The sequence below is a fragment of the Tasmannia lanceolata genome, unplaced genomic scaffold (genome assembly GCF_043159265.1).
Source record: "Tasmannia lanceolata isolate RefF3 unplaced genomic scaffold, GAP_Taslan_0.1 ptg000013l, whole genome shotgun sequence".
Lineage (NCBI taxonomy): Eukaryota > Viridiplantae > Streptophyta > Magnoliopsida > Canellales > Winteraceae > Tasmannia > Tasmannia lanceolata.
The window spans coordinates 1,385,685-1,410,427 of record NW_027518690.1 but is presented as its reverse complement, the minus strand read 5'-3'; the positions used below and the strand labels follow the sequence as shown (position 1 = coordinate 1,410,427).

General features: G+C 36.8%; 1 protein-coding gene across 2 annotated transcripts; it reads right to left on the bottom strand.

Moving 5' to 3' along the window:
* Window positions 1–507: 507 nt before the first annotated feature.
* LOC143889439 (auxilin-related protein 1-like) lies at window positions 508–24,058 on the bottom strand. 2 transcript variants are annotated; one of them, XR_013254841.1, is made up of 9 exons: window positions 23,094–24,058; window positions 16,544–18,194; window positions 16,000–16,138; window positions 15,806–15,903; window positions 15,503–15,568; window positions 15,136–15,225; window positions 4,420–4,596; window positions 856–962; window positions 508–571 (listed from the first exon to the last, which is right to left on the bottom strand). XR_013254841.1 is itself a non-coding variant. In XM_077393645.1 (8 exons), the coding sequence occupies exons 1-8, from the start codon at window positions 23,714–23,716 to the stop codon at window positions 924–926; spliced, it is 2,883 nt and encodes a 960-aa protein (XP_077249760.1). In that variant the 5' UTR covers window positions 23,717–24,058; the 3' UTR covers window positions 508–923. The 2 variants fall into 2 exon arrangements, 1 of the variants encoding a protein (XP_077249760.1); XM_077393645.1 differs by having other exon boundaries at window positions 508–962.
* Window positions 24,059–24,743: the final 685 nt, after the last annotated feature.

The window sequence follows — 24,743 nt, the reverse complement described above, 5'->3', positions numbered from 1 at the left end:
AATTTTTTTCCTGTGTAATATTTCTAAAAAGATTGTGAAAAGTTTTTCATGGTTGACAGATAAAAAGTACGAATGATGCGTGCGCCTATATTAAGACAATATATTTCTCAGATTTTGAATTTTTCACAGTAGAAAATTGATCGAATCACATTCTAGAACTTGAATCCACGCTCTTAGAAAAATGGCGGAGGATGATCATGAATCTAAACTTGATTTCATTGATTCATGATTCGTGTATGCTCACCGCAGTGGCCGTGAAGAATGCCCTACATACGGATACTTCAGTGTGGAAAGTTGAAGCCCGAATTATCCATACTGATCAAAAATTAGATTTTGAGGAACTAAATAGTTCAGCAAAAAATTCTTGCAATTCTTTGTTGGGTTTTGCTCAGGTAGCCTATACTATTATAGTATTCAGAGAAAAATCAGAGCTCTCTCCTCATAAATGTACAGAACAATTTCTATGTGGAGAATGTAAAAATTGAAAACAAGAAAGAAGGCCAAATCTGCAGACAACAATAACAAATTGGCTGGCATTCATTCGATCTTGATCGTTCAGTCATATACTGTCCTGATGATCACGAAAAAAGAATAGCATAACTATTTATAACTCAAATGGGATGGGCAATGAAAATGATGAATGGGGCATAGACGGTGCCATCCCACCCTGCTACTATTCTACACATGAATCAGCAAAGTATTACATTTCCACATACACGCCTTCAACCCAGAATTCCCAACTCAGCATCAATATACAGAGTTCTATTGTGCAGCACAATATTGGAAGCACTGTTTGGAAGGCGCACCATACCGTAAAAAATGCATTATATATGGGAGCAGAGAGAAAACTTATACCCTTTCCCTTGCCAACTCATGAAAATGACAAAATCATGCGCTCTTGAACAAAAGCTGTTGAGGAGTCCTCAGAAGAGCTCCTCTGAATTGAGCTTGTTCCAGGCTTCCTGTTTTTGCATATTTTTAGTAATGAGTATTGAGTAATATTGCCATTTCAAAAAAAAAAAAAAAGTATTGAGTAATATGCATTGATTCAATGAAATTTACCAAGTAATAATATGAATGCCATCACAATGGCTACAACAGCTATTATCCATTTCAGAATCTAGATATTTATCATGATCATGAAATATTTGTGAAAGACCATGGCAAACAAGAAGCATGATTTTATGGAAAACAAGAAAAACATGTATTTGCAGAGGCCGTCAAAAGAATATAAAATCAAAGAGTAGCATGATTTTATGGAAAACAAGAAAAACATGTACAAAAAACGCAAAAGCAAACATCCCAGTATTCAGAAAAATCTGGACAATCCATCTTTGGTAAGAGTCCAAGTCTCAAAAGATAAGATGAAGTGAAAATAAGTAATGCTGAATCTATTTAAAATTCCCTTCAGATCTGCCGATCTCCATGGTGAAAGTCTGACAACTTCCATCTGATTGTATTGTTGGACAGATGACTTCAAACAGTAAGACAGAGAATGCCAAAAAATTGCCCAACCCTTTGGAAACTTTTGATCATTGTACTCCTCCATTTTATGTCAATAATAAAATTATTCTACTAAATAGCCAAAGTACGTTTCTTGACTTAAGTCAGATCTAGTACTTCAAAAATATTTCTGAAATATTTAGAGTTATTTTTTTTCTTTTCCAGATTTCTTTGGTTTTTTTTTTTTTTTTTTAATGGTCTTTTTCAGTTTCTTATGTACTGCCGTAACATAAATTCTATGATGTGTGGGCACAAACACGAGTGTTGACAACAAACTCCCAATTTATAGAACTAAGGACACAACTAAAATAGAAAGTATATATAATCATGATTTGTGGAAATGTATTTATGTGTCGAATTTCGGCACGGATATGAAGTGTCTGACATGGCCACCTCTAAAAATCTAGAAATAGTGACACTCAAACAAGTATACACAAAAAATTACTAATTAGTTATTACTATCATAATTTGCAACAATATTAATATGGTATTCCTTTAACAAATTAATAAATGTTAGGATTCATCAAATATAATCTAAAACAATTATTAGGTAATCAAATAACAACGCATTCATCAATTTAATCTACTTCTCTTCCGTCTCCAATGTGCAACGAGAAAGGGAGACCAATATGATATAATGAAGATAATATTGGAATAAGAGATTGTTTAGGGTTTTAGATTTAGGGAGGGGATATAACAACTGTTAACTTACCAACTTCTCCAAAAGCTTAAGCTTTTGGAGAAAGGCGTTATTTATCTTTTATACTATAACAACAATAAATATTAGTTTTTTTTTTTTAAAGGTGAACAAATATTAGTTGAGGAGCTAAAAGAAGAATTAATAATAAAAAAGATAAGCATCGTATTCATTAATAAAACAGAATGTCACAGTTGACACAGTACAAAAAAGTGTTGGCACGCCAACATTAAGTCTGACACTTCAAGCATTACATTTAAAAGTATAGAAATGAGCGTCAATACGTGTGAACACGCATATGGTGTCAGACACGTGTGTCGGCAATAAATTCAAAGTGTCAGCTAAATCATAGCATAAATTTAAATATATTGTTAAGATTTGATTAATACATGTCTCAATACAAAGCTTTCATAAGAAGAATATAGATTAAATTTATATAACCCATTATATCCCATTAAAAACATATTATTGTAAATAATATTAACATTTTTAAATTGTTTAAAATATGTTGTTAAATCCATATCCTATTTTCCAAAAGCTTGCTAGTGTGAAACTACATTCACATGCCAAGTTCCAAAACTCGTACTTGTAACTGTGCAAGATAACCTTTCTACCAGACCAAGAACCTACAAATGCCACTCTTTAAGCCTGCCTCAAGAAGTTTCAGTTTCAAAGTACATTTGCAACCTAAACAATTAAATCTTGAAACCCCATATGATTTAACTACATATTCTCAAACTAGAATAGGGAGATCCCAAAGACTTTGCTTAGTCTCAGAAGCAAGCAACAAGTTCTTAGAGGTTGGTAATAAACTATTCCATTCAACCTACCCAAAAAATAAATAAATAAATAAACTATCCCATTCAAAAAGCCCTAGACACTTACCCCCTGTGAACCAAAGATTCTATGTAACCAGGAGATCAAGAAATCCACCTGGATATAGAACCAGAGCGAAATCCATCAACTCATAATGCTCCACAAAGTTAAAAATCCCTAAACATGAGTTGATATGACTACCCCCACTTCTCAGAAGAGAATTAAATGACAATAAAGTTTCTTCCCACCAAACATGGCAACCCCACATGCTACAAATGGATCCCAAATCCACCAATGGCTACTTCTTCGGTCAATGGTCATTTGAACCAACACTGCTAAAGCATCTTTGAAACCCATCCTCGACATTTATGAGCTTCAGATTGTAAGAAATTATCCAATCCACATTTCTTTGTAGTGGATGAAATTCATATTCCACAACACAATAACCCCACCTCCTCTATATAAAAGAAAAGGCAATCCATCTTGAGAACAAGCCCAATTTGATCAAATAACCCAACAGTCGACATTCTCCAACTTCATTTCCTAAAGTTATGAACTCAGGGGGCATTTGGATATGGCATTATTTTCTATCCCTGCCATAATTCACATCACTCCCACCCATCTTTCATCATATAGTGGGAAAACTAGATTAGCAACTAACACAATCTCTACCTTTGCCCTTCTTTTACAGCGAACCCTAGCATTGCCTTGCTTTTCCTTATTTATGGTTTCTTAAACATATTTTGATTTCCACAAAATAGCCCTCAAAAGAAAAACACAGAATCTTACCCAACTGATAGAAGCTTTCCCAACCACGAAAAATTTCTCTACCAAATAGAGCTGGAGCTAGAATATAGTGTCTGATGCAGAGGCTATTGTTAGAAGGTGACTCCACTCACATTATTTCTTGGGTGCAAGGATTGGGTGACTGTCTGTGGAGACTAGGTAGATACATTGATGAGATCCACATCCAATCTTTAGAGGGATTGGCATTTCTTTTGTCCACATTCCAAGAGCTGCGAAAAAAATTACAAACTTGGCAAAGTCGCATGTTAGTCAGAACATGGTGTGCATGGGGCAACCCCTGCCCCCTATGTAATTTTGTAATTTCTTTCTTCCTTATTATATCATCACATTTTCTCAATAATAAAGAGAATTTCCAATTCAATGCTTCCCTTATAAGATTTAACCACAGTGGCAATATGAATAGAAGATACAGAATGCAGGACTCAAGATGCCAATATCATTTTGAAACTCGTAATCTTATATTGATCGAAGTGCATAATAAATAGGAAATAGATGAGGCAGAACTTCAGTTACTAGAGTTTTCCATGACTGTAAATAAATCTTATGAAACAAAAAAAAAAAAATCACAAAAAATCCAGACATAATTCATGAAGTACCTTAAGGAGGTCGAACACCTTCTCTGCAATATATTTTTGTTGAAGATTGGCACCTTTCTGTTGCACCTTATCAGGATGGATACACAAGGTTGCTTTTCTATAAACTTTCTTTACAGAAGCTGTAGTAATTAAATCAGTCAAAGACACTGGCTGCCACCCACATTCAGGCCAAAGCACCTATTCATAATGTACCAGATAAAAGATATTAGTTAGCAGGTATACACTTATGTTCAATAAATTCTTCAATTATTCAGGGTGAATAAAATTTGATTTCATTTGATGAAATATATAAATTTTATACAAACTCCATTAACAATACTCATCATACTATAATCCTAGAGAAACTTGAGATCAAATTTCTAAATCTTCTCAGTTTGTAGCAACTTAAGACAAGAAGTTGTAAGACGACGCATAAATGATGCCATTTTAGATCAGCTGCATATTGAATTCATGCGGGAGAGAGACAGAAAGCATGCTCAACTCAACTCAACTCAACAAAGCCTTTGTCCCAAGCTAGTTGGGGTCGGCTAAATGAATCCTTTAGAAAAAAAAATTCATGAAAAAGGTAAAAGGGATCTACCCGGCTCTAATCCTGGTTCTAGTTGGGTTCTTCTACGTGGATCATTTTCTTCCATTCTATCCTATCCAAGGTTATGTTCTCTGATATGTTCCTAGCTATCAAGTCTTTCCTCACTGTTTCTACCCATGTTATTTTCGGTCTACCCATACCTTTTTTTACTCCCTCAAATTGGCACGAGTCACCTCTTCTCACCGGAGCATCCAAAGGCCTATGTTGGATATGTCCAAACCATCTTAAGCGGTGCTCTCTCATCTTCTCCTCGATTGGAGCCACCCCCACCTTTTTACGAATGTCTTCATTTTTAATTCTATCTAACCTTGTGTGGCCGCACATCCATCTAAGCATTTGCATCTCCACTACACCCATCTTATGCACATGCTGCTTTTTGGTGGCCCAACATTCTGAGCCGTACAGCATGGCTGGCCTCACAATTGTCTTATAAAACTTTCCCTTCAACTTGGTAGGGATTTTACGGTCGCATAGAACTCCTGAGGCAAGCTTCCACTTCAACCAACCTGCTCTTATTCTATGGTTAACATCATCTTCAATCTCTCCTTCCTTATGTAGAATTGAACCAAGATATCGAAATATATCTCTCTTAGGTACCTCCTGTCCACTCATATTTACTACGTCCTCGTCCCGCCTCCTTACATTACTAAAGTTGCATTCCATATATTATGTCTTAGTCCTACTCAGTCTAAAACCTTTAGATTCCAAAGTAGTTCTCCATAACTCTAATTTAGCATTTACTCCTGCTTTGGTTTCATGGATTAATACTATATCATCTGCAAAAAACATACACCACGGCACCTCATCCTGGATACCCTCTATAAGCTCGTCCATAACTAGCATAAAAAGATAAGGGCTTAGAGCTGATCCTTGGTGCGATACTATTGTAATTGGAAACTCACTAGACGTGCCATCCGTGGTTCTAACACTAGTTATTGCTCCATCGTACATATCCTTAATCACATCAACATATTTCCATATATTATGTCTTAGTCCTACTCAGTCTAAAACCTTTAGATTCCAAAGTAGTTCTCCATAACTCTAATTTAGCATTTACTCCTGCTTTGGTTTCATGGATTAATACTATATCATCTGCAAAAAACATACACCACGGCACCTCATCCTGGATACCCTCTATAAGCTCGTCCATAACTAGCATAAAAAGATAAGGGCTTAGAGCTGATCCTTGGTGCGATACTATTGTAATTGGAAACTCACTAGACGTGCCATCCGTGGTTCTAACACTAGTTATTGCTCCATCGTACATATCCTTAATCACATCAACATATTTAGTAGGCACTTTTTTCCTTTCAAGGACCCACAGACAGAAAGCATGCTAGAAGTAGAAATTTGAAAAATGTCAAGGCATAGTATGGTGTCATGGAATTCTTTTTATAATTTAATATCATGCTTGTTCAGTTAATATCAAGCGAGTATAATATTGGAGAGTGTAAGCCCAAGGGTTCCCCAAGGATTCCCCATGGGTTCATTCAATCACCTTGTTTTGATGATTAACAAACACAAATTGATTAGTCGTTTATGGACTGATCAGTTGCCTTGAGTGTTGTGTCTTAGACAGGAACTTGACATGCTTGACATGTCATATCGCCATTACACAATGCAACACAACACATGCTTGAGGATCAACATGCAAAGGAGCTTGAACACATTGGTGGCATCATCCTTGGAAGATGTTAAAGCAAGGAGTTCAAGTGAAGATCCCACAAGCAATCCAAGAACCACATTGAAGATCAAATGAAGATTGGCTCAAGAGTTCATTCAAGAGAGTGTTCAAAAGGGTAGTATGTATCACATTTCTCTCTTGTGTTTTCTCTTGATCAAGGCACATCTTAAAACCCTTAAAAATATGTTTTTCAAAGAGACTAACACACCCTTTAAGGACTTAAATGGATAAGTGAATGGCCATGGTGGTGTACCAACATGTTGGGACCCATATGGCATTCAACACAAGAATGAACAAAACAGAGTTCCGAAGCAACAACCTGGACCAGCAACTAAATCCTATCAAAACTTATTTAAAACATTTTCAAATATTTTTGAAAATATTTTTAACAGATAGCTCTCATTTTTCTCATATCCGTAGAGTATAGAAACGTCAAAATCCGACGAGAAATGAGGGAGATATGAATTTTACAAGTTCGACACTGTTTGCTGGAAACCAGTCTCGGAACTCCGAGAATTATTCTCGGAGCTCCGAGCTCGGAACTCCGAGAACATTCTCGGAGCTCCGAGAAATGCACCAGATTCTAAATTTAAAGGCTCTGTTTGAATTCTCGGAACTCCGAGATTTGCTCGGAACTCCGAGAATTTCGCTCGGAACTCCGAGAATTTTTCTCGGAACTCCGAGAAATGTTTTTCTTCAAAAAAATATAGCCGTTGGGGTGCAACGGCTAGTTGATTTTTTGACCCAGTTTTGACTGTTTTACCCCCCAAACGGTCACATGGAGTTGGGACTTTATATATACCCATTCAAGGGTCCAAAACACTAGAGGAACATTGTCCAACTTCAACAAACCATAGAAAATCATTTGTGAACTATTTTTGGTTAAATTCTCTCACCAACCAAACTCTTTGTGCCTTGATTTGAGAAAATCTTTTGAGATTGGTTTAGGCTTAAACTTGTTTATTCTTGAGAGCATCTTTGGAGCTTCAACTTGCATTGTAGCCTACATAAAGGCAAAGCTTTTATCTTCTTCTTTATTCTATCGGTGGCAAGGGCATCCGTGTTTAATTCCCTTGTGAGAAAGCGCTTAGAACTCGGCGGAGAAGGAGAGTCATTGTAAAGGTGGAAGGGCATCCTTATCTAATTCCCTTGGAGTGTAAAAGCCTCGGAGCCGGGCGTCGTGGAGGTCTCAATAGTGGAAATCCTCAAGTGCGACCTTGAGTAGAGTGGAGTAGGCCGTTTGCCGAACCACTATAAATCTTTGTGTCACTTGTTTTGGTATTTCTCTATCTTTCTCTCCCTCTCACTTTCTTATTTATTTGTGCTTGCATTCTTACATATTTGGAATTGAGTGAGTAGTTAGCATTTTGGTTTTGATTGAATATTGGTACCTTGCTAACTAGGCTATAAATCACCTAATTAAGTTTGCTAATCAACAAGGGTTTTTGAACTTATATTAATTTGTAATATTGTTTAAGTTCAACTATTTCAAACTTAATTAAACAAGGGATAAGTCTTGGGTGAAATTTTAGTAAAAGTTTTCAAAAGGTAAAAGTTTTATAAACATCTTATTCACCCCCCCTCTAGGTTGCCAAACCAAGTCACTACTTGGATTTCAATTGGTATCAGAGCTTGGGCTCTTGATTAAGACCCTAACCGGTTAAGAGTTGAACGATCTAGTTTTTTTTTGGCAACTTAAAAGATGAGATCTAGACTACCTATTTTGGATGGTTCGGATTATGGATCATGGTTGATCCATATGAAGACATACTTAAAAGGTCTAGATAAAGATATGGTAAAGATAATTGAAAATGGATTTATTTTAAATGTTAAATCTAAAGGATTAAATGAATATAATAAAAAATTATCTTTATTAAATACAAAAGCCCTAATTGCAACATGTTGTGCATTACCACCACACATTTATGAGAAGGTATCCTCATGTACTAATGCTAAAGAGATTTTAAACAAACTTGAAAAATCTTGTCAAAGTGAAATCCTATGCTTAAGTGGAATAATTGAGAAATCTAATGAAAATGCTTTGGAAAATATTGATTTCACATTTGAAGAACTACATTGTGCTTTTCAAGATTTGAATAAGAAACTTGAGGATCAACTAACTAAGAATTCAAACTTGAAAAATAATTTAGCTAGTATTCACAAGGAGTTTAGGTCACTAGAAATAGACCATGCACATCTTAGTGAAGAGAATGAAATGTTTGAAAATAATTTTATCGAACTAAGTGAAACCATTAAATCACTAAGAGAAGAAAATGAACTCCTTAAAGAAGAAGAAGATAAAATCAAGAATTCCTCATCTCTTGAAACAAATAACTTCAAAATGGAAATCAATGATTTGAAAATCAAGAATGAGAAACTTGAGTTGGAAAATTACAAACTACAAGAAAGTGTAAAACATAATTGCCATCATGACCATTCTTGTAGATCATCATGTTCATCCCGTCCATCTACCTACTCATATATGTCTTGTGATTTTTGTGGTAGATTTGGACATTACAAATCTAAATGTATGTTTAGATTTGTAAAAAGCAGTAAGTTTGTTTGGGTTAAAAAGGACTTATCACCTAGAGCAAACTTGCTTGGAACCAAGATGGTTTGGGTTCCAAAATCCCCTACTTGAATCACATCATATGATTAGTAGATTTAGGGGTAATGAGCTTAAAATGAAATATCTTTTGATAGATTTGTTTGTGTAGATACCATGTACTTATTCTTGTTTGATTCTCATGTATCTATACGTTCTACTCTAAGTGCACACACTATGATTTAGATCTTATTGCACTTAGTATTCATCCACATTCATGCCACTATAGAATTTAATGTGAAAACCATAATTTGATCCTAATAGAATATACAACCACATCACTTGCCCATGTGTTCAAATTAAATCTACAAGTATATCCTTAGCATTTGAACCCATATTGGTAGTTGCTAGTAATTACATTAAATGATCACATCTTTCTAGCAAAACCAAAGGAAACCCATAGGTTTAAGACTTGAACCTAAATGGTTTTAAAATCCTTGGTCTCTTCCCAAAATTCATAAAAGGATATAATTTGTAAGGAAGTTGAAAATATGCCTAGATTCAATGTATCACTTGAAATGAAAATATCATAGGAATCTAGAATCATATTTGGGCATTTACTCACTTGAGTAAAATTAAAATTCACTATGGTGATTGTGTACACTAGATTATGATGGGAACATATATCTCCCACACATCTTGGTTTTCAATGGGCTTATGCACTATGTGCTTAATGCCTTATCTTTACATTTGTGGTATGTGAATGTAGGAAGAAGATGTTTGGACCATGTACCTTATGTATCATGATCATTGTGTCCAAACATGGTAGACTATCCATGGAAGCTTTGATATAGATCATATCTTCCTCATGATTACCCATAGTGGTATACTCTCACTCATGAGCCATGGATGTCTCTCTTAGACATGGTTCTTTAATGTCCATTCTTCTATGTCTAAGTTCTATAGAATCAAGTCAAATTGGAATTCTTATATATATATATATATTCTATAGATATCACCCCTTGGTTGATTATATCTACATGTATGAGATGTCAAACTTTAACTTAAAAGTCACTCAATTGGTGCCCTTAGCCTTCTTAGATTCTAAGAGGGAGATGGTACACTCACCGTAATTAAAATATTTAACAAATTGGCATTGTGCCTACCTCTCAAACATGAATAGGTATACATTTACATGTGATCTCCCTGGCTAGTTATATATGTTGCATACTTAGGGAAGTAAAACTTAAATTTGAAAAATATTATATCACATTTAGGGGGAGCATGAGCCAAAGATTGAACATCTTTTGTGCTATGCTTGTTTATCATGATGAGCTAGACTATGACTATCATTTTATCATGATAAACCGACACTTGGAGAGTAAAGTGTCTTCGTAGCCCAAGGGTTGATCTAAAATCATTCATTTGAAGATCCTTAGAGTCTATGTTAGGACTACACTTTGGATTCATGCATTGCATGACTCTCTTTCAAAGGGGGAGCTTAAAGGTCAAGATTTGTCCTTAGTGGCTTATCATATGATACTCAATGTATATATCATTTGGATTATGATAAGTACACCCATTAGGAGCCATGATTGCTCCATATGTGGTTAGTTCGGGCTTGTCTTATGCTCCTAAATTGGTATCATCTAGCATGTGACTGTTTTAAGACAAAAAGCCCATAGCCTAGGACTTAAAGTCATATCTTTTAGGCTTTTAGACTTATCTTGGATGATCTAGATTGGTATCATCTATTCCAAGAATAAGTTTTGATGGCCAAGCATTCAATTGTCATATCTTTGGCCTATTGTGTAATGTCATACCTTGTTTTTATATAAGGCAAATGACAAATACAAAGGGGAGAGATTACCTTTGCTATATTCATGTTTAAAATGACTATAATGACTTGCTTATATAGTTCATTTTTTCATTCCCCACCTATACGTGCTTATATGTTCATACTTTAACAAAAAAAAACAAAAAAAAAAAACAAAAAAAAAAGGCTTAAATGTTCATCTTTTTGAATTTTGTGCTCAATCTTGAATATCTTTCTTGTTTCCCATTCATAGGAGAAAATTATACTTTGTAATCTTAATCTCTATGAATTTGATTGCTTATCATGTGTACTTTCACTTGAAAATTTGTATTTTCATGATAAGTTTCACTGTCATACCATATATCCTAATAGTTAGCCATATTAGGATCAAATGTCCATTTCTATGCATGACAATTTAAGAATATATTTTTAACTTGAAATATATATATTCTTGCTTATCATGATGAGTCTATACTTACACATCACCTCATGATAAGATTCTAATAGGAATTTTAAAAACAAAAGGGGGCTTATCATGCTAAGTTTAAAACTTGCTTAATTTCTTTCATGATAAGTAAAATATAAGCTTTAACTTGCTAATCTATTACTATATTTTGGGTCATAGGGTAGATTTATATTGGAATTATATATATACTAAGATATACCCTAAAAAGTTGTGCTAAATTTGGAATGTCTCTTTGTTTTTCCAACATAGGCTTGATTTGTTTTGTGTCATTCCTTTCCTATGTTGATTATATCTTATCATGCCATATATACATTAATTTAATTGGTAAATCATGATAAGAAACTAGGGGGAGCATCATATTCTCATTGTATATCTTGATGCTTTATGTATTGTGCTTAAGTGCTTAATTCTTCCTTTTTGCTTATGCCAAAAGGGGGAGAATTTGTATAATTGATTAGATCCATTATCATATGCATTCTTGTATTATACCTTGTTGAATATATCTCATGCATATGTTGAGGGGGAGTAGTCATGATTAAATTGTCCATCTAATCCTCATAAGAGGTTCCTCCCACCTATCTAATCAATTTGGTTTGTCATCATCAAAAAGGGGGAGATTGTAAGCCCAAGGGTTCCCCAAGGATTCCCCATGGGTTCATTCAATCACCTTGTTTTGATGATTAACAAACACAAATTGATTAGTCGTTTATGGACTGATCAGTTGCCTTGAGTGTTGTGTCTTAGACAGGAACTTGACATGCTTGACATGTCATATCGCCATTACACAATGCAACACAACACATGCTTGAGGATCAACATGCAAAGGAGCTTGAACACATTGGTGGCATCATCCTTGGAAGATGTTAAAGCAAGGAGTTCAAGTGAAGATCCCACAAGCAATCCAAGAACCACATTGAAGATCAAATGAAGATTGGCTCAAGAGTTCATTCAAGAGAGTGTTCAAAAGGGTAGTATGTATCACATTTCTCTCTTGTGTTTTCTCTTGATCAAGGCACATCTTAAAACCCTTAAAAATATGTTTTTCAAAGAGACTAACACACCCTTTAAGGACTTAAATGGATAAGTGAATGGCCATGGTGGTGTACCAACATGTTGGGACCCATATGGCATTCAACACAAGAATGAACAAAACAGAGTTCCGAAGCAACAACCTGGACCAGCAACTAAATCCTATCAAAACTTATTTAAAACATTTTCAAATATTTTTGAAAATATTTTTAACAGATAGCTCTCATTTTTCTCATATCCGTAGAGTATAGAAACGTCAAAATCCGACGAGAAATGAGGGAGATATGAATTTTACAAGTTCGACACTGTTTGCTGGAAACCAGTCTCGGAACTCCGAGAATTATTCTCGGAGCTCCGAGCTCGGAACTCCGAGAACATTCTCGGAGCTCCGAGAAATGCACCAGATTCTAAATTTAAAGGCTCTGTTTGAATTCTCGGAACTCCGAGATTTGCTCGGAACTCCGAGAATTTCGCTCGGAACTCCGAGAATTTTTCTCGGAACTCCGAGAAATGTTTTTCTTCAAAAAAATATAGCCGTTGGGGTGCAACGGCTAGTTGATTTTTTGACCCAGTTTTGACTGTTTTACCCCCCAAACGGTCACATGGAGTTGGGACTTTATATATACCCATTCAAGGGTCCAAAACACTAGAGGAACATTGTCCAACTTCAACAAACCATAGAAAATCATTTGTGAACTATTTTTGGTTAAATTCTCTCACCAACCAAACTCTTTGTGCCTTGATTTGAGAAAATCTTTTGAGATTGGTTTAGGCTTAAACTTGTTTATTCTTGAGAGCATCTTTGGAGCTTCAACTTGCATTGTAGCCTACATAAAGGCAAAGCTTTTATCTTCTTCTTTATTCTATCGGTGGCAAGGGCATCCGTGTTTAATTCCCTTGTGAGAAAGCGCTTAGAACTCGGCGGAGAAGGAGAGTCATTGTAAAGGTGGAAGGGCATCCTTATCTAATTCCCTTGGAGTGTAAAAGCCTCGGAGCCGGGCGTCGTGGAGGTCTCAATAGTGGAAATCCTCAAGTGCGACCTTGAGTAGAGTGGAGTAGGCCGTTTGCCGAACCACTATAAATCTTTGTGTCACTTGTTTTGGTATTTCTCTATCTTTCTCTCCCTCTCACTTTCTTATTTATTTGTGCTTGCATTCTTACATATTTGGAATTGAGTGAGTAGTTAGCATTTTGGTTTTGATTGAATATTGGTACCTTGCTAACTAGGCTATAAATCACCTAATTAAGTTTGCTAATCAACAAGGGTTTTTGAACTTATATTAATTTGTAATATTGTTTAAGTTCAACTATTTCAAACTTAATTAAACAAGGGATAAGTCTTGGGTGAAATTTTAGTAAAAGTTTTCAAAAGGTAAAAGTTTTATAAACATCTTATTCACCCCCCCTCTAGGTTGCCAAACCAAGTCACTACTTGGATTTCAGAGAGCAATTATTTAAGAAGAGAAATATCTCCTAATTTTTTCCTTCTTTTGTACTGACCATCTCGGTCTTGGTTGCTTTCAATAAAAGTTTTGTCACCATTCAAAGAAAAAAAAAAAGGAAAAAGAAAAGAAATATCTCCTAATTTTTCACGCATGCCTCAGAGTGGTAACAAATTGGTATATTCTTTAGCTATAGAAAGAGTTGATATGATGGGCTTGCAATCAGGAATGTTCTGCGGCTACTCTACTGGAGCGAATTTATTTGTTTGGTGGTATCCCAGGCCCCCTTAGCTGCTGTATTTTCATTTATAATTTAAACTTCTTTAAATAAAGCTTTCTCAACTCAACTCAACTCAACTAAGCCTTTGTCCCAAACTAGTTGGGGAAAAAGCTTTGCAACCAAAAAAAGAAAAAAATGTAATCGTATCTCAAAAAATTTATATATAAAAGTATAGCTTAGTTTTTTAATGGTGTATAATATAGAAGTATAGCTTATTTTTGCATTTTCATCATTACTCCATTCATTAAAACGTAGAAGAACAAAGTTTCCTTAAGGGGGTCTTAGGGGGGAGATAAGCCCCCGAATTGTAGTCTCTCTACTTGCCTAAGGGAAAAGTGGCTTTCTATCCTCCTATCAGAGTCCGTCACATACGGTCTAGGTAGTCGCCTAGAACTAAGCAACAATCTATAAGCATTCAGGGAGAGCCTCCTAGACATAGTACGTCTTAGCCCAGGCAAGCAAATCTCTGCACCCAACCCATCCCCCAAGTATTAGTGTACCAGGGCTGCAGAATTATTTTCTAAACTCGACAAAATCGAGAGTATAATTTAATGGAGAAAAGATTCAATGTAGCTGCTGGTCTTGAACTTCAACAAAAAGAGTGATTTTCAAATTTGTATGTGAAAAAAACTACCAACAAACCAGGGTTAAAGATTCCACTTATCTTTTACCAGTAGACTAACAATTTTTGAGTAATCTCTATAAGAAAAAAATAACATAACGCAGCAAGAAAGACACCAGAGAGAAAGATCAGATTGATTTTGCTAGTGCAAAAGGTATTGTAAAATCAGATCAATCTAAACACGCACAATATTACAGTGGGAATATTCAGAAAAATCAGGTAAATTTTTAAAGATCAACCCACGTATTGCAATGTCGATAGCAAAGCCCGTAAATTGCCTTCCTTTCCTGTAGCCCACCGTTTTATCTCAGCATCCAGTGTTTCCGCAATCCTCTGAATTAATGCAGAACAACATAAGAAAAATGATAATTAGCTTGATTGAAAATACATAATCATGAAAACATGCAAAAGCCAAAATATCAGAACCCGGACAAATGCAAAGCACATATGCATGTGTATGCGCACATCAAAGAATTATAGGAGATGAACAATTAAGAAGTATTATATTTTAGTAAATAGTGGAAATCAATAATCTCATTAGATAAATGGTAAATTTAGAGAACAATTCCAGAATTCATGTTCAAAACAGTGCAGGGTGTAGAAGGCATACATGTCTCTCCGCCTGATCCCTTTGTGTTTGAAAGTCACGTTCATTTTTCTCAGCTAGGGCTTTTGCCTGAACATATAGACTCAATAAATTATTTATGTGCCAGAATAAATGGAAGTTAATAACAAATACAAGGAGTATTTCATCATTGGATAACCATTCACTCAGAATGGAGAATACTTACATAAATATATATATATATATATATATATATATATATATATATATATATATATATATATTTATATGCTGTTATCATCGTCTTAGGGATGGGCAATAGAAATTATTATAAGGGAAAACATATACCGCACGCTCAAGTGTCCTTTGGTGTCGCTCCAGTCTGGCTCTTCGTCTTTCTTCAGTTTCCCCTTCAACTTCTTGAAATTCTCCAGATGATGGGGCAGCTTTTCAACAAACATCAGTTGAATCAATTAGCTTCAAGATAAAGAATGCCCTAAGAGCATTTCATCGCGAAAGCAACAGTTCCACAACGATGATACCTCCGAAAATGGAAGTCAGGTCATCCACTATATTTGTCGTGGAAGATGCCTTTCTGATGCTAGATGAAGCTCCAGAAGAAGTCCTTTGTCCCGCTTCGAAGCTTCCTTTGTTTTGAAATTGGGGGTCAAAAGCAGGATCCTGAAACATCCAGTAAGTGAATGATAATTTGTTGACATCATAACAATAACATATGTCACAATATCTCCAGTATTTTCAAAATATCGCGTTTTTATCGCGATATTTTGATAAAATGACAAAATCCCGAAATAATCCCAACATTTAAAAAATATAGCAATATTTTCATTTTATCATAAAATATCGCGATAAGATTTTGATATTTTTATTTTATATTTTTTCTCAATTTTTATATATTTATATGCTTTTCAAATAATTTTATTTTTATCATTTTTCCCGATATAAAACAAAAAAATAAAAAAATAAAAATATCCCGAGATTTTCCCTTGCCGAGAAATTCCGGAGAACGATATTTGTGACATAGACAATAACAAAGATAAAGCTTCAATCACGAGATCAGGATCTCACAGAGGCGGTAGCTCTTTGCTTTGGTGCACTATTTGGTCGAGCGGCACCCATACCAAAAAAGGAGTCAAGATCATTTCCATTTTTCTGTTGCTTCTCTCTTGCAACAGCAGCAGCCCTTTCTCGAGCCTCGGCAGTAACTCTATCAACCGCAGCTCGTTCTGCCCTAGCACGTACTTCTGCCGCAGCCCTCTCCACAGCCGCTCTCTCCCGTGCCTTATCCCTCACCTCTGCAGCCGCCCTCTCCTTGGCTTCTGCGGCAGCTCTCTCAGCTCTCTCCTTCGCGTCGGCAGCTGCCCTTTCACGTGCTTCAGCCGAAGCTCTTTGAACAGCGGCCCGCTCTGCACGTGCACGTGCCTCAGCATTTGCCTTCCCAACAGCTGCCCTTTCAGCTCTAACGCGAGCCTCAGCCGCCGCCCTATCCCGTGCTTCCTTTGTAGCCCTCTCCACTGCTTGTCTCGCTTTCTCCCTTTCCCTCTCTATTTCCCTATGTCTCTCCCTCTCTTTTTCAACTCTCCTTTGTTCTTTCTCCTTCTCTTCCCTTTCCCTCTGCTCTTGTTCCTCATCTAACCTTTTTTGTTCTCTCTCTTGAGCATCTTTCATAGCTTTCTCATCTACCTCCTGCCGAGCGGGTTCTCTACTTCTCGCAGCTTTTGCATCCTTTTCTCTCTCCCTTACTTCCCTAGCATGTTTAAACTTTGCCTCGGCTCTATCCATAGCCTCCTTCATAGCAGCCGCAGATGCTGCGGCAGCTGAATTTGTCTCTATTTCTTCTTCACTGGGAATATCTGTGCGCTCATTAGCATAAGTTTGAGACCTACCCATCGCAAAGTCTTCAAGTTCATCTATTGAAGAAACGACAGAGCTCTTCACTGTATCATTGACTGGTCTAGGGAACTGGTAGTTTTGAGTAGACTGTGGAAAAGAAGAGGTTTCTGTAACCTTCCTTCTTGAATTTAAACCATTTGAACTTTTGTCTGCCTTCAAAACTGGTGTTGGTTTAGTGACCAATGGAGGAGGGGGCCTTGAAGGTGGTGGAGAGGTTGTAGGTTGTGTGAAGAGAGGAATCTCGGAAACAGTGAGCCATACATCACTTATTTCCAAATTTTCTTCAGATTTTGGAGACATGTCGGCAGAATTAATATTTACATCTGGCGGGCGAAAACCACTCGTATCAACAGATTTATGATAATCTGATGGACCTGTTGGCATGTCAAATAGGGTTTGATGAGATTCTCGATAATTACCAAAATGCACTTTCTTATTAATGCTATTCTCAGAGTTCTTTGCTGCTGGTTTCTTAGTTGTTTCTTTGCCTGCTGTAGTATGTGAAGAGCTCTTGTTTTGTCCGGTCTTTAAAGGGCTCTTATCCTTCGTATTGTTATTCATCTCGGATGAAAATGAGGGCACTGATTTTGTTAACCCATCAAAGGCATCAAACAACCCCTCAGTAACAGATGAACCATCAACTTTTGCGCTACCGGATTTAATGGGCTTACTAATTTGTTCCAAAGGGTCAGTGAATAATCCAGTGGATGAATATGCCGGGATCGAAGTCGACTCTAAAATGACAAAAGGATCGTCTGGCATGCTGGAGGTTGGTCTATTTGAAGGACCAGTTGATTGGTGGGGCCGATTGATCTCTGAAGTCTCCCTGTCCAAAAGTTCATAATGTTAAAGATATAATAATGTGAATTAATATAGCAAAAAAGGCCATTCAAAAAAAATTAATATAGCAAACAAGTGCCTTCAACGGGAATGATGTTGAGGAAAACCTAGAACAAATGGTTTCTGTCTTGAGGAATCAAACAAAAAGTAAGAACGTATAGAACTGCATATAACTGAAAAGAAACACAGAAGAATCTCTGAACAAGTCACAGATAGGTTATTATCTTTAAGACTTTAACAAGTCACTGAGAAGTTTCTCGAAAAAAATCCAAGGAACAATAACATATATCCAGTTATGCAGTGCAGAATATCTCTATTGACAATTGGGGTATTCGTTTCGACCAATAATTTCATATGTACATACTATGATTCCATTGAAGGTATATTTAGGGATCAGACGGCAGTTCAATGGCAACCCTGGCCATGCTTCGATTGAGGTATATTTAGGGATCATGGTGGAAAAACCCTCAACTGTTTCTCAGGTCCTTGCAGTGTAGCGAATTCAAATGAGGTGGAGGTAAGAGCACTTCTCACCCAGCCTTCAAATATTCAAAGAATGCTTTTGGGGAAAATACATTTTTGAAGGGGATTCCAAAGGGGTTTTAGATTGGGCGGAAGGAGCATTGGCAGGGCCTTGGACGCTGGGAGCCATATTATGGAAATTGCTAATCATTGCAAAGACATCAAACCAAAATTCGAGCGCAGATGGAGATCAGCCAACTCGGAAGCAAATGCGTTGGCAAAACAAGGCAATGATCGATGCAAACTCTTTTTTTTAAAGTAGACCGATGTGAATTATTATTAGTGATAGATATCCAATAGTTTAGTACTGTTCCATCCGGTTCCTGCTTGAATTTCACTCTTTTTGAGGAAATCTCTCCCTTGGCGTACATACTTGTTCATGGCAATGCAAGTACCTCTTTCAAAAAAAAAAATCAGTTTCACATAGTCAAGGGAGATGGAGAGCACCAAGGTATACCTTTATCAAGATTACTCAAGGTTGGATGAGTAATATTCCCATGATCTTCACAAGTCCAACACTGCCACCCAATGAAAGAAATAATCAAGGGTAGCCCATAGCATGATTTTATTAAATATGACTATTCATAGAGACTCGGTACTTCTGCTTTTACCTCTAAACATTCTCTTATTGTGTTCTTTCTAGATGGTCTATTCATAGCCACAAAGCTCAACTTTTAGAGAGTCTACCCCTCAGACCAAGGAGAAAGAGCCCAAGCCTCCACTTATACCTCCATGGTCCTAGGCATCACCTTGTGAGACCTGAACAGAAGAATGAAGTTCCACAAGCTGCAAAAGAGCAATGAATGGAAATTTGATCAATTGATTCCTCTACTATGCAACACATGACATGCCGGTTGGGGTTACACCATTTGCAATGAATTAGGTGGTCCACTATCAATATCTTGTATTGGCAAGCAACCCAACAAAACGTAATAACACTGGGTGGACACAGGATCATGACATGAACATGGGACCCACAACCTCTCTATCTGCAGTTAGGCCAACTAGAAGAATATAACAGAGAAGACTCCCATGGAATACTACCTCCACAATCTCTTATCAGGTCCCTCCATCATATAAGACTCTAAAATTGACAAGAAACTCACAACCAGCATGATCTCATGATCCAATAAGTTATGACAAAGGATGGTTTCTAAGTGATGTGCCCTACCTCTTTGAGAAAGGAGTAAATCACCCTTGTCTCATTATCCATAGCTGCTCTGAATAATACAACAGGGTAACCTAAGAGAAGTATCATTGCAATTTTGTTTCCAGTGACTTCAAACCAATGCTATTTTAAACCATCTCAAAATGCATTTCAAAAGTGCTCTTAGCACCTTTTGACTCCAAGTGAATAGAGCTATGGTTCAAGCCCATCTAGGAAGCATATTCATTGATGTATGAAAACATCATTAGTTTCTCTTGAAATATAGATAAAGAAACATCCAACTATCTGACCAAATGTATAAACCGTCAGCTATTTGAGAGAGCAATTCTCCAAGGGCTTAGTCTAGGAGATATGACCCAAGCAATGACTTCATAATCAGCATCCCCTTAACAATCAAAGTTCGATTAAAAATAAACTTTGCAGACAGCAATTCAGGATAACTTGAATCACAGGAAAAGTGAGATGAAGGCAGCATAACTAGGCTGGCGGAATCACAACCCACCAAGGTCTCAGAAATACTACCCAAAAATATCATGGAAAAAATACTGCAGAAGCTTTTCTTTAATTTAAAATTTCCATTTCTTTCTGCTTTTCCATTTTTTTCATTTTTTTACAATTTTTCAGACCCAAAGAGATCACAGGTTTCAGCTGATATGACTCAATTTCAAAGTCATATCAGTTATATTTCTAAACAATTCAGACCATAGTTGCCAGAGTGGGAAGCGAGTACGAGAAGCGATGCGGGAAGCGAGGGGCTTAGAAAAGAGAAAAGCGGGAAGCAAAAAGTTTTAAAGAAAATAAATAGAAAATGTGTAGGAAGCGTCATCGAAAGTCAAAATGAAGCACATAATAAGCCTCATTGGAAGCAAAAAAGTACATAGAAAGAGTAGGATTGTAGTAGGCTAGGGAGGGAGGGTTAATATATCACTGATCTTTTCTCCATTTTAAACCACTTTTGCTGCAGTATTATATGTCGTATCAGTGATCTTGTTGTTCGGGCTGCGGACGAGCGTATTTTCACCATACTCCCCCCAGCACGAATTATTTCCACCATGCCCTTTTTTCACCTGACTTTATTCTTGAGACTATTTACCATAGATATGTGACTCCTTTGGGCCCTAGTGTTATCTTTTCCTTTATTTTCAGATTGTAAACAGACAATATATTCTTTGCTGCCATTGTTTATATATTTGCTATCTTTTGATGGAATGATTGTTGCAAAGTAAATTCGGACAGATTTAAGTTCATTGATGAATGACTCAATGACCTTAAAAGTTAATGTATACAGAAAAACCCTAGTATGAGTAAGTTTATTGATGAATTAACTTAAAAGCTAACGTACACAGGAAAACCCTAGTACGATTTGATCGACTTGTGAATGCTTCGTCTGATTTGGGATTCATAGTGCTACTTTAGTTGAAAGGCCTAGACACATTAAGCTCATAAAGTTCTCCAAAGGACATGCCAAGACTAAGATTTCACCAATTTGGTATCAGAGCCCAACGCTCACATTTCTAGTCAACTCCATAACCATAAGCCATCTAGGAGTTCGCCAGATTTCCGTTTATGGCTTAGATCGTCATTTTCATCCATTGGTGTGTCTTAGACAGGAGTTGAGTTTCCGGGAGTGTTCTAGGTCATAGGATTTGCCTAGGTCATTCAGGTGTCGTTTCTGCCGTCTAGGGTGTCTTAGCTGAAGTTAGCTGAACTGTTAAGTTTATCATGCAATGTGAATCCATCCGTTTGGCCATGGCTAATAGGACCAATGCACCACATCAGGACCTGGGTTAAGCTCATCCTAGAGGGGCCTGGAAATAAAACACACAAGCTACATTGGATCAACACTCCAATATGTCGGCCGACATTAGCACCACCCTAACCAGGATCAGTTAGCACTTAGGGTTAGTATCTCCTGGATGCACCGTACCACCAAAGCCACTGCTCCCACCCACTACCACAGGTGAGGCCGGCGGTCGAGATTTAGATCTTGACGAGCCCTCAGAGGGCCAGTCGGACCCAGATGATATATTTGAGCCACGGCAGTTTGATGATGTACCCCGGCCGCAGTTTTAGGATAGGCTCGTGGGAGCCCTAGAGCGTTCATGCAACTTTGGCATTAGGGCTGACGTCTGGGATTTTAAGGATCACCTTGACCCCGACGAATTCCTTAAGTGGCTCAAAAAGGTCAAGTTTGTGACCATGAAACTAAAGGGTGATGCCTTTGAATGGAGGAAACAGACTAACTCCAGAAGAATTCAAGTGGTGAGGTCAAGATAGATAGTTGGGCTAAAATGAAGGGGAAAATGAGAAGTAAATACCTTCTTACTGACGTCAAGGCCAATCTATGGCAGAGATTATTAAGCTTTTGACAAGGTGTGAAGTCCGTGAGACCGTAGTGGCATTATTGAAGAAGATGAGCAAGCTATTGCTCAATATATTCGCGGGTTGAGATATCAGATCCAGGAGTCAGACTCCCTTCACACATTGCTCATGATGGAAAATGCCTTTCAAATGGCATTGAAAACTGAGAAGTTGTCTCAGCAGCCTCAAAGGCGAGGCGTAGATTGAGCCCCTCCTAGCTCATACAGCAGAGGTCACGTGGCTAGTCAACCAATCCCTACTCTTCCACCTAAGATTAGTCACAAGATCATCTATTGGCAAATCGAGTGTGGGCCGTAGACTTTTCAAACCCATGCTCTACTTTACTGCACTTAACTCTATCATATGAGCCCTACTGAGCACGAGAAGTTGCATCAACATGTCTTAGACTAGTTGAAGGGATGCATACAAGAGAGCATGATTTCATGCGCAGTCCCTTCCCTTTTGACACCTAAAAACGATGGGACTTAGAGAATGTGCATTGATAGCCGCGCCATCAAAAAAATTACCGTTAAGTATAGGTTTCCCATACTTAGGCCTGATGACATGTTGGATATGTTGAGTGGTGCCTATTTGGAGAAAATAAAGATTGTCCTCAACAATCCAAACAAATTCCAATTAACAGTTGCAAAATTCAGCAGGTTCTGCTAAACTAATGTCTTAGCCAGAATGCCTAGTAGCATTCAACTAAAATGTTGATCTAAGTAAAGGACATGACAACATTTCAAACAATGTGTTGATGAACAAGAAATAAAACACTCGAGGAAAATAATTATAAGTCCATAACTAACAAATTGCATAGTTCCAAAACAATACCTTTTCTGTGGAGGCCTGCTCCCACGAAAACCCGGAATCAAATCATCAAAACCAGACACATCTGCCTCTCCTTCTCTAGATACCTTACCGCTCGAATTCTCTACTTTCTGAATTCTACCTAAATTACCCAAAATATCATCATACGAAGAAGACGAATTATCAGGGGGCGAAGACAAAGACCCAAAAATATCCTCATATTTCGCGGAAGCCGAGCTCTTTATACCAGGAACCCCATCAAAAATATCCTCATCATAGACAGGCTTATCATAAATAGGCATAGAAGAAGACTTATCCAAATCCTTAGAACCTTCAAATTTTGGATCCAACCCTAATGAAGAAGAAGAAGAAGAAGGATTTGTATACTTGGGGGGACCGCCATAGACATCGCTAAAACCCCCTAAACTACCAAAATCTTGAGAATTTTTATTACCAAACAACCCTAAATCTCCAAGAAGAGAATCAGAACCAGATGGAGTCGGATTCCATCCGGATCTTCCTTTATTAGACGATAACGATGAGGAGGATCCGGATCCGATCCCGCCTTTTGAAGTAGAGATTGAAGAGGATTTTCCTTGAGAGCGGAATCCGAAATCCCTAGCTAGTAATCCGGGAAAATCATCCATTTTTTGTTTAGATCTAAACGAATTTGACCTAATTTAAAAGGATCCAGTCCTTTGCCCTAGATAGTCCGATTGAATTGTAAGGATTCGAACTGGGGCAAAAAAAATTAGGTTTTTGGTGAAGAAAGAGATTGATGAATGAGGGAATGAGAAGGGATTGGAATTGGATCGACGGTGGTGTGATGGAGAATCGAACGGTGGGGATCGTCTGGGGGAAATCCGATCTGTCCTGTTCTTTGCCCTTTTAAATCCCCCCGTCTCTGTTTTTTTTTTTCTCCCTGGATTCTAAATCCAATTTCTATTCTATAATGGGTACGAGTGTTCTACCCTGGCAGGCTCATTCATTCATGTGAAAAAAATGCCCAAATAAGGGAGAGAGAAAACATTTGACTAATTAACTGTATATAGTTTGTAAAATAACCAAACAATGGCAATGTATAAAATATTCACCACTTAGATTTACCTGAATGAGAACAACAGGGTCAAGAAGAGGAAATTATTTTCAAAAAAAAAAAAAAAAAACGTGTTAAATCAATCAAAATCAACTCAAAATAAATAAAAAACGACAAAATGCCAAAACTCAGTAGAAATGTAGAAATTGGCAAAAAATAAATTGAATCGGAAAAATTGACTTAAAATTAGAAATGTGACAAAAATTGACTAAATCAGTGAAAATAGTAGAAAATCAGGTTGAATCTTCAAAAATTAGAATAAATCGATCAAAATTGCTTCTAATCTACAAATAACTAAAATCGAAAAAAAAAATCGATTTGAATTGGAATATATGGTTTAAATCGGTAAAAATCAATTTAAATAGATAAAATTTTGTCTTTTTTGTTAATTTCCAACTATTTTAGTCGATTTATACCAAATTTATTGATTTAAATCATTTTTGGGTGATTTATGTTAACGGCAATGTATGGCTTCTTGCCTTGTTCAGCAATGTCAACTACACAGCCTACACATTCTATGAATAGCTTGTTGCTTTGTTCTGTACATACTCATTTTCCTTTTTGTATTCCCTTAGTTA

Bases quoted from the DNA above. Each gene is read 5' to 3' on its own strand.
- LOC143889439 (XM_077393645.1), bottom strand. From the start codon at position 23,716: ATGGATGATTTTCCCGGATTACTAGCTAGGGATTTCGGATTCCGCTCT. The intron at 18,195-23,093 runs GTATTGTTTTGG...ACTTTTGGACAG, and splicing joins AGCAGGCCTCCACAGAAAAG to GGAGACTTCAGAGATCAATC. The intron at 963-4,419 runs GTACTTCATGAA...ATGCAAAAACAG, and splicing joins AGGTGTTCGACCTCCTTAAG to GAAGCCTGGAACAAGCTCAA.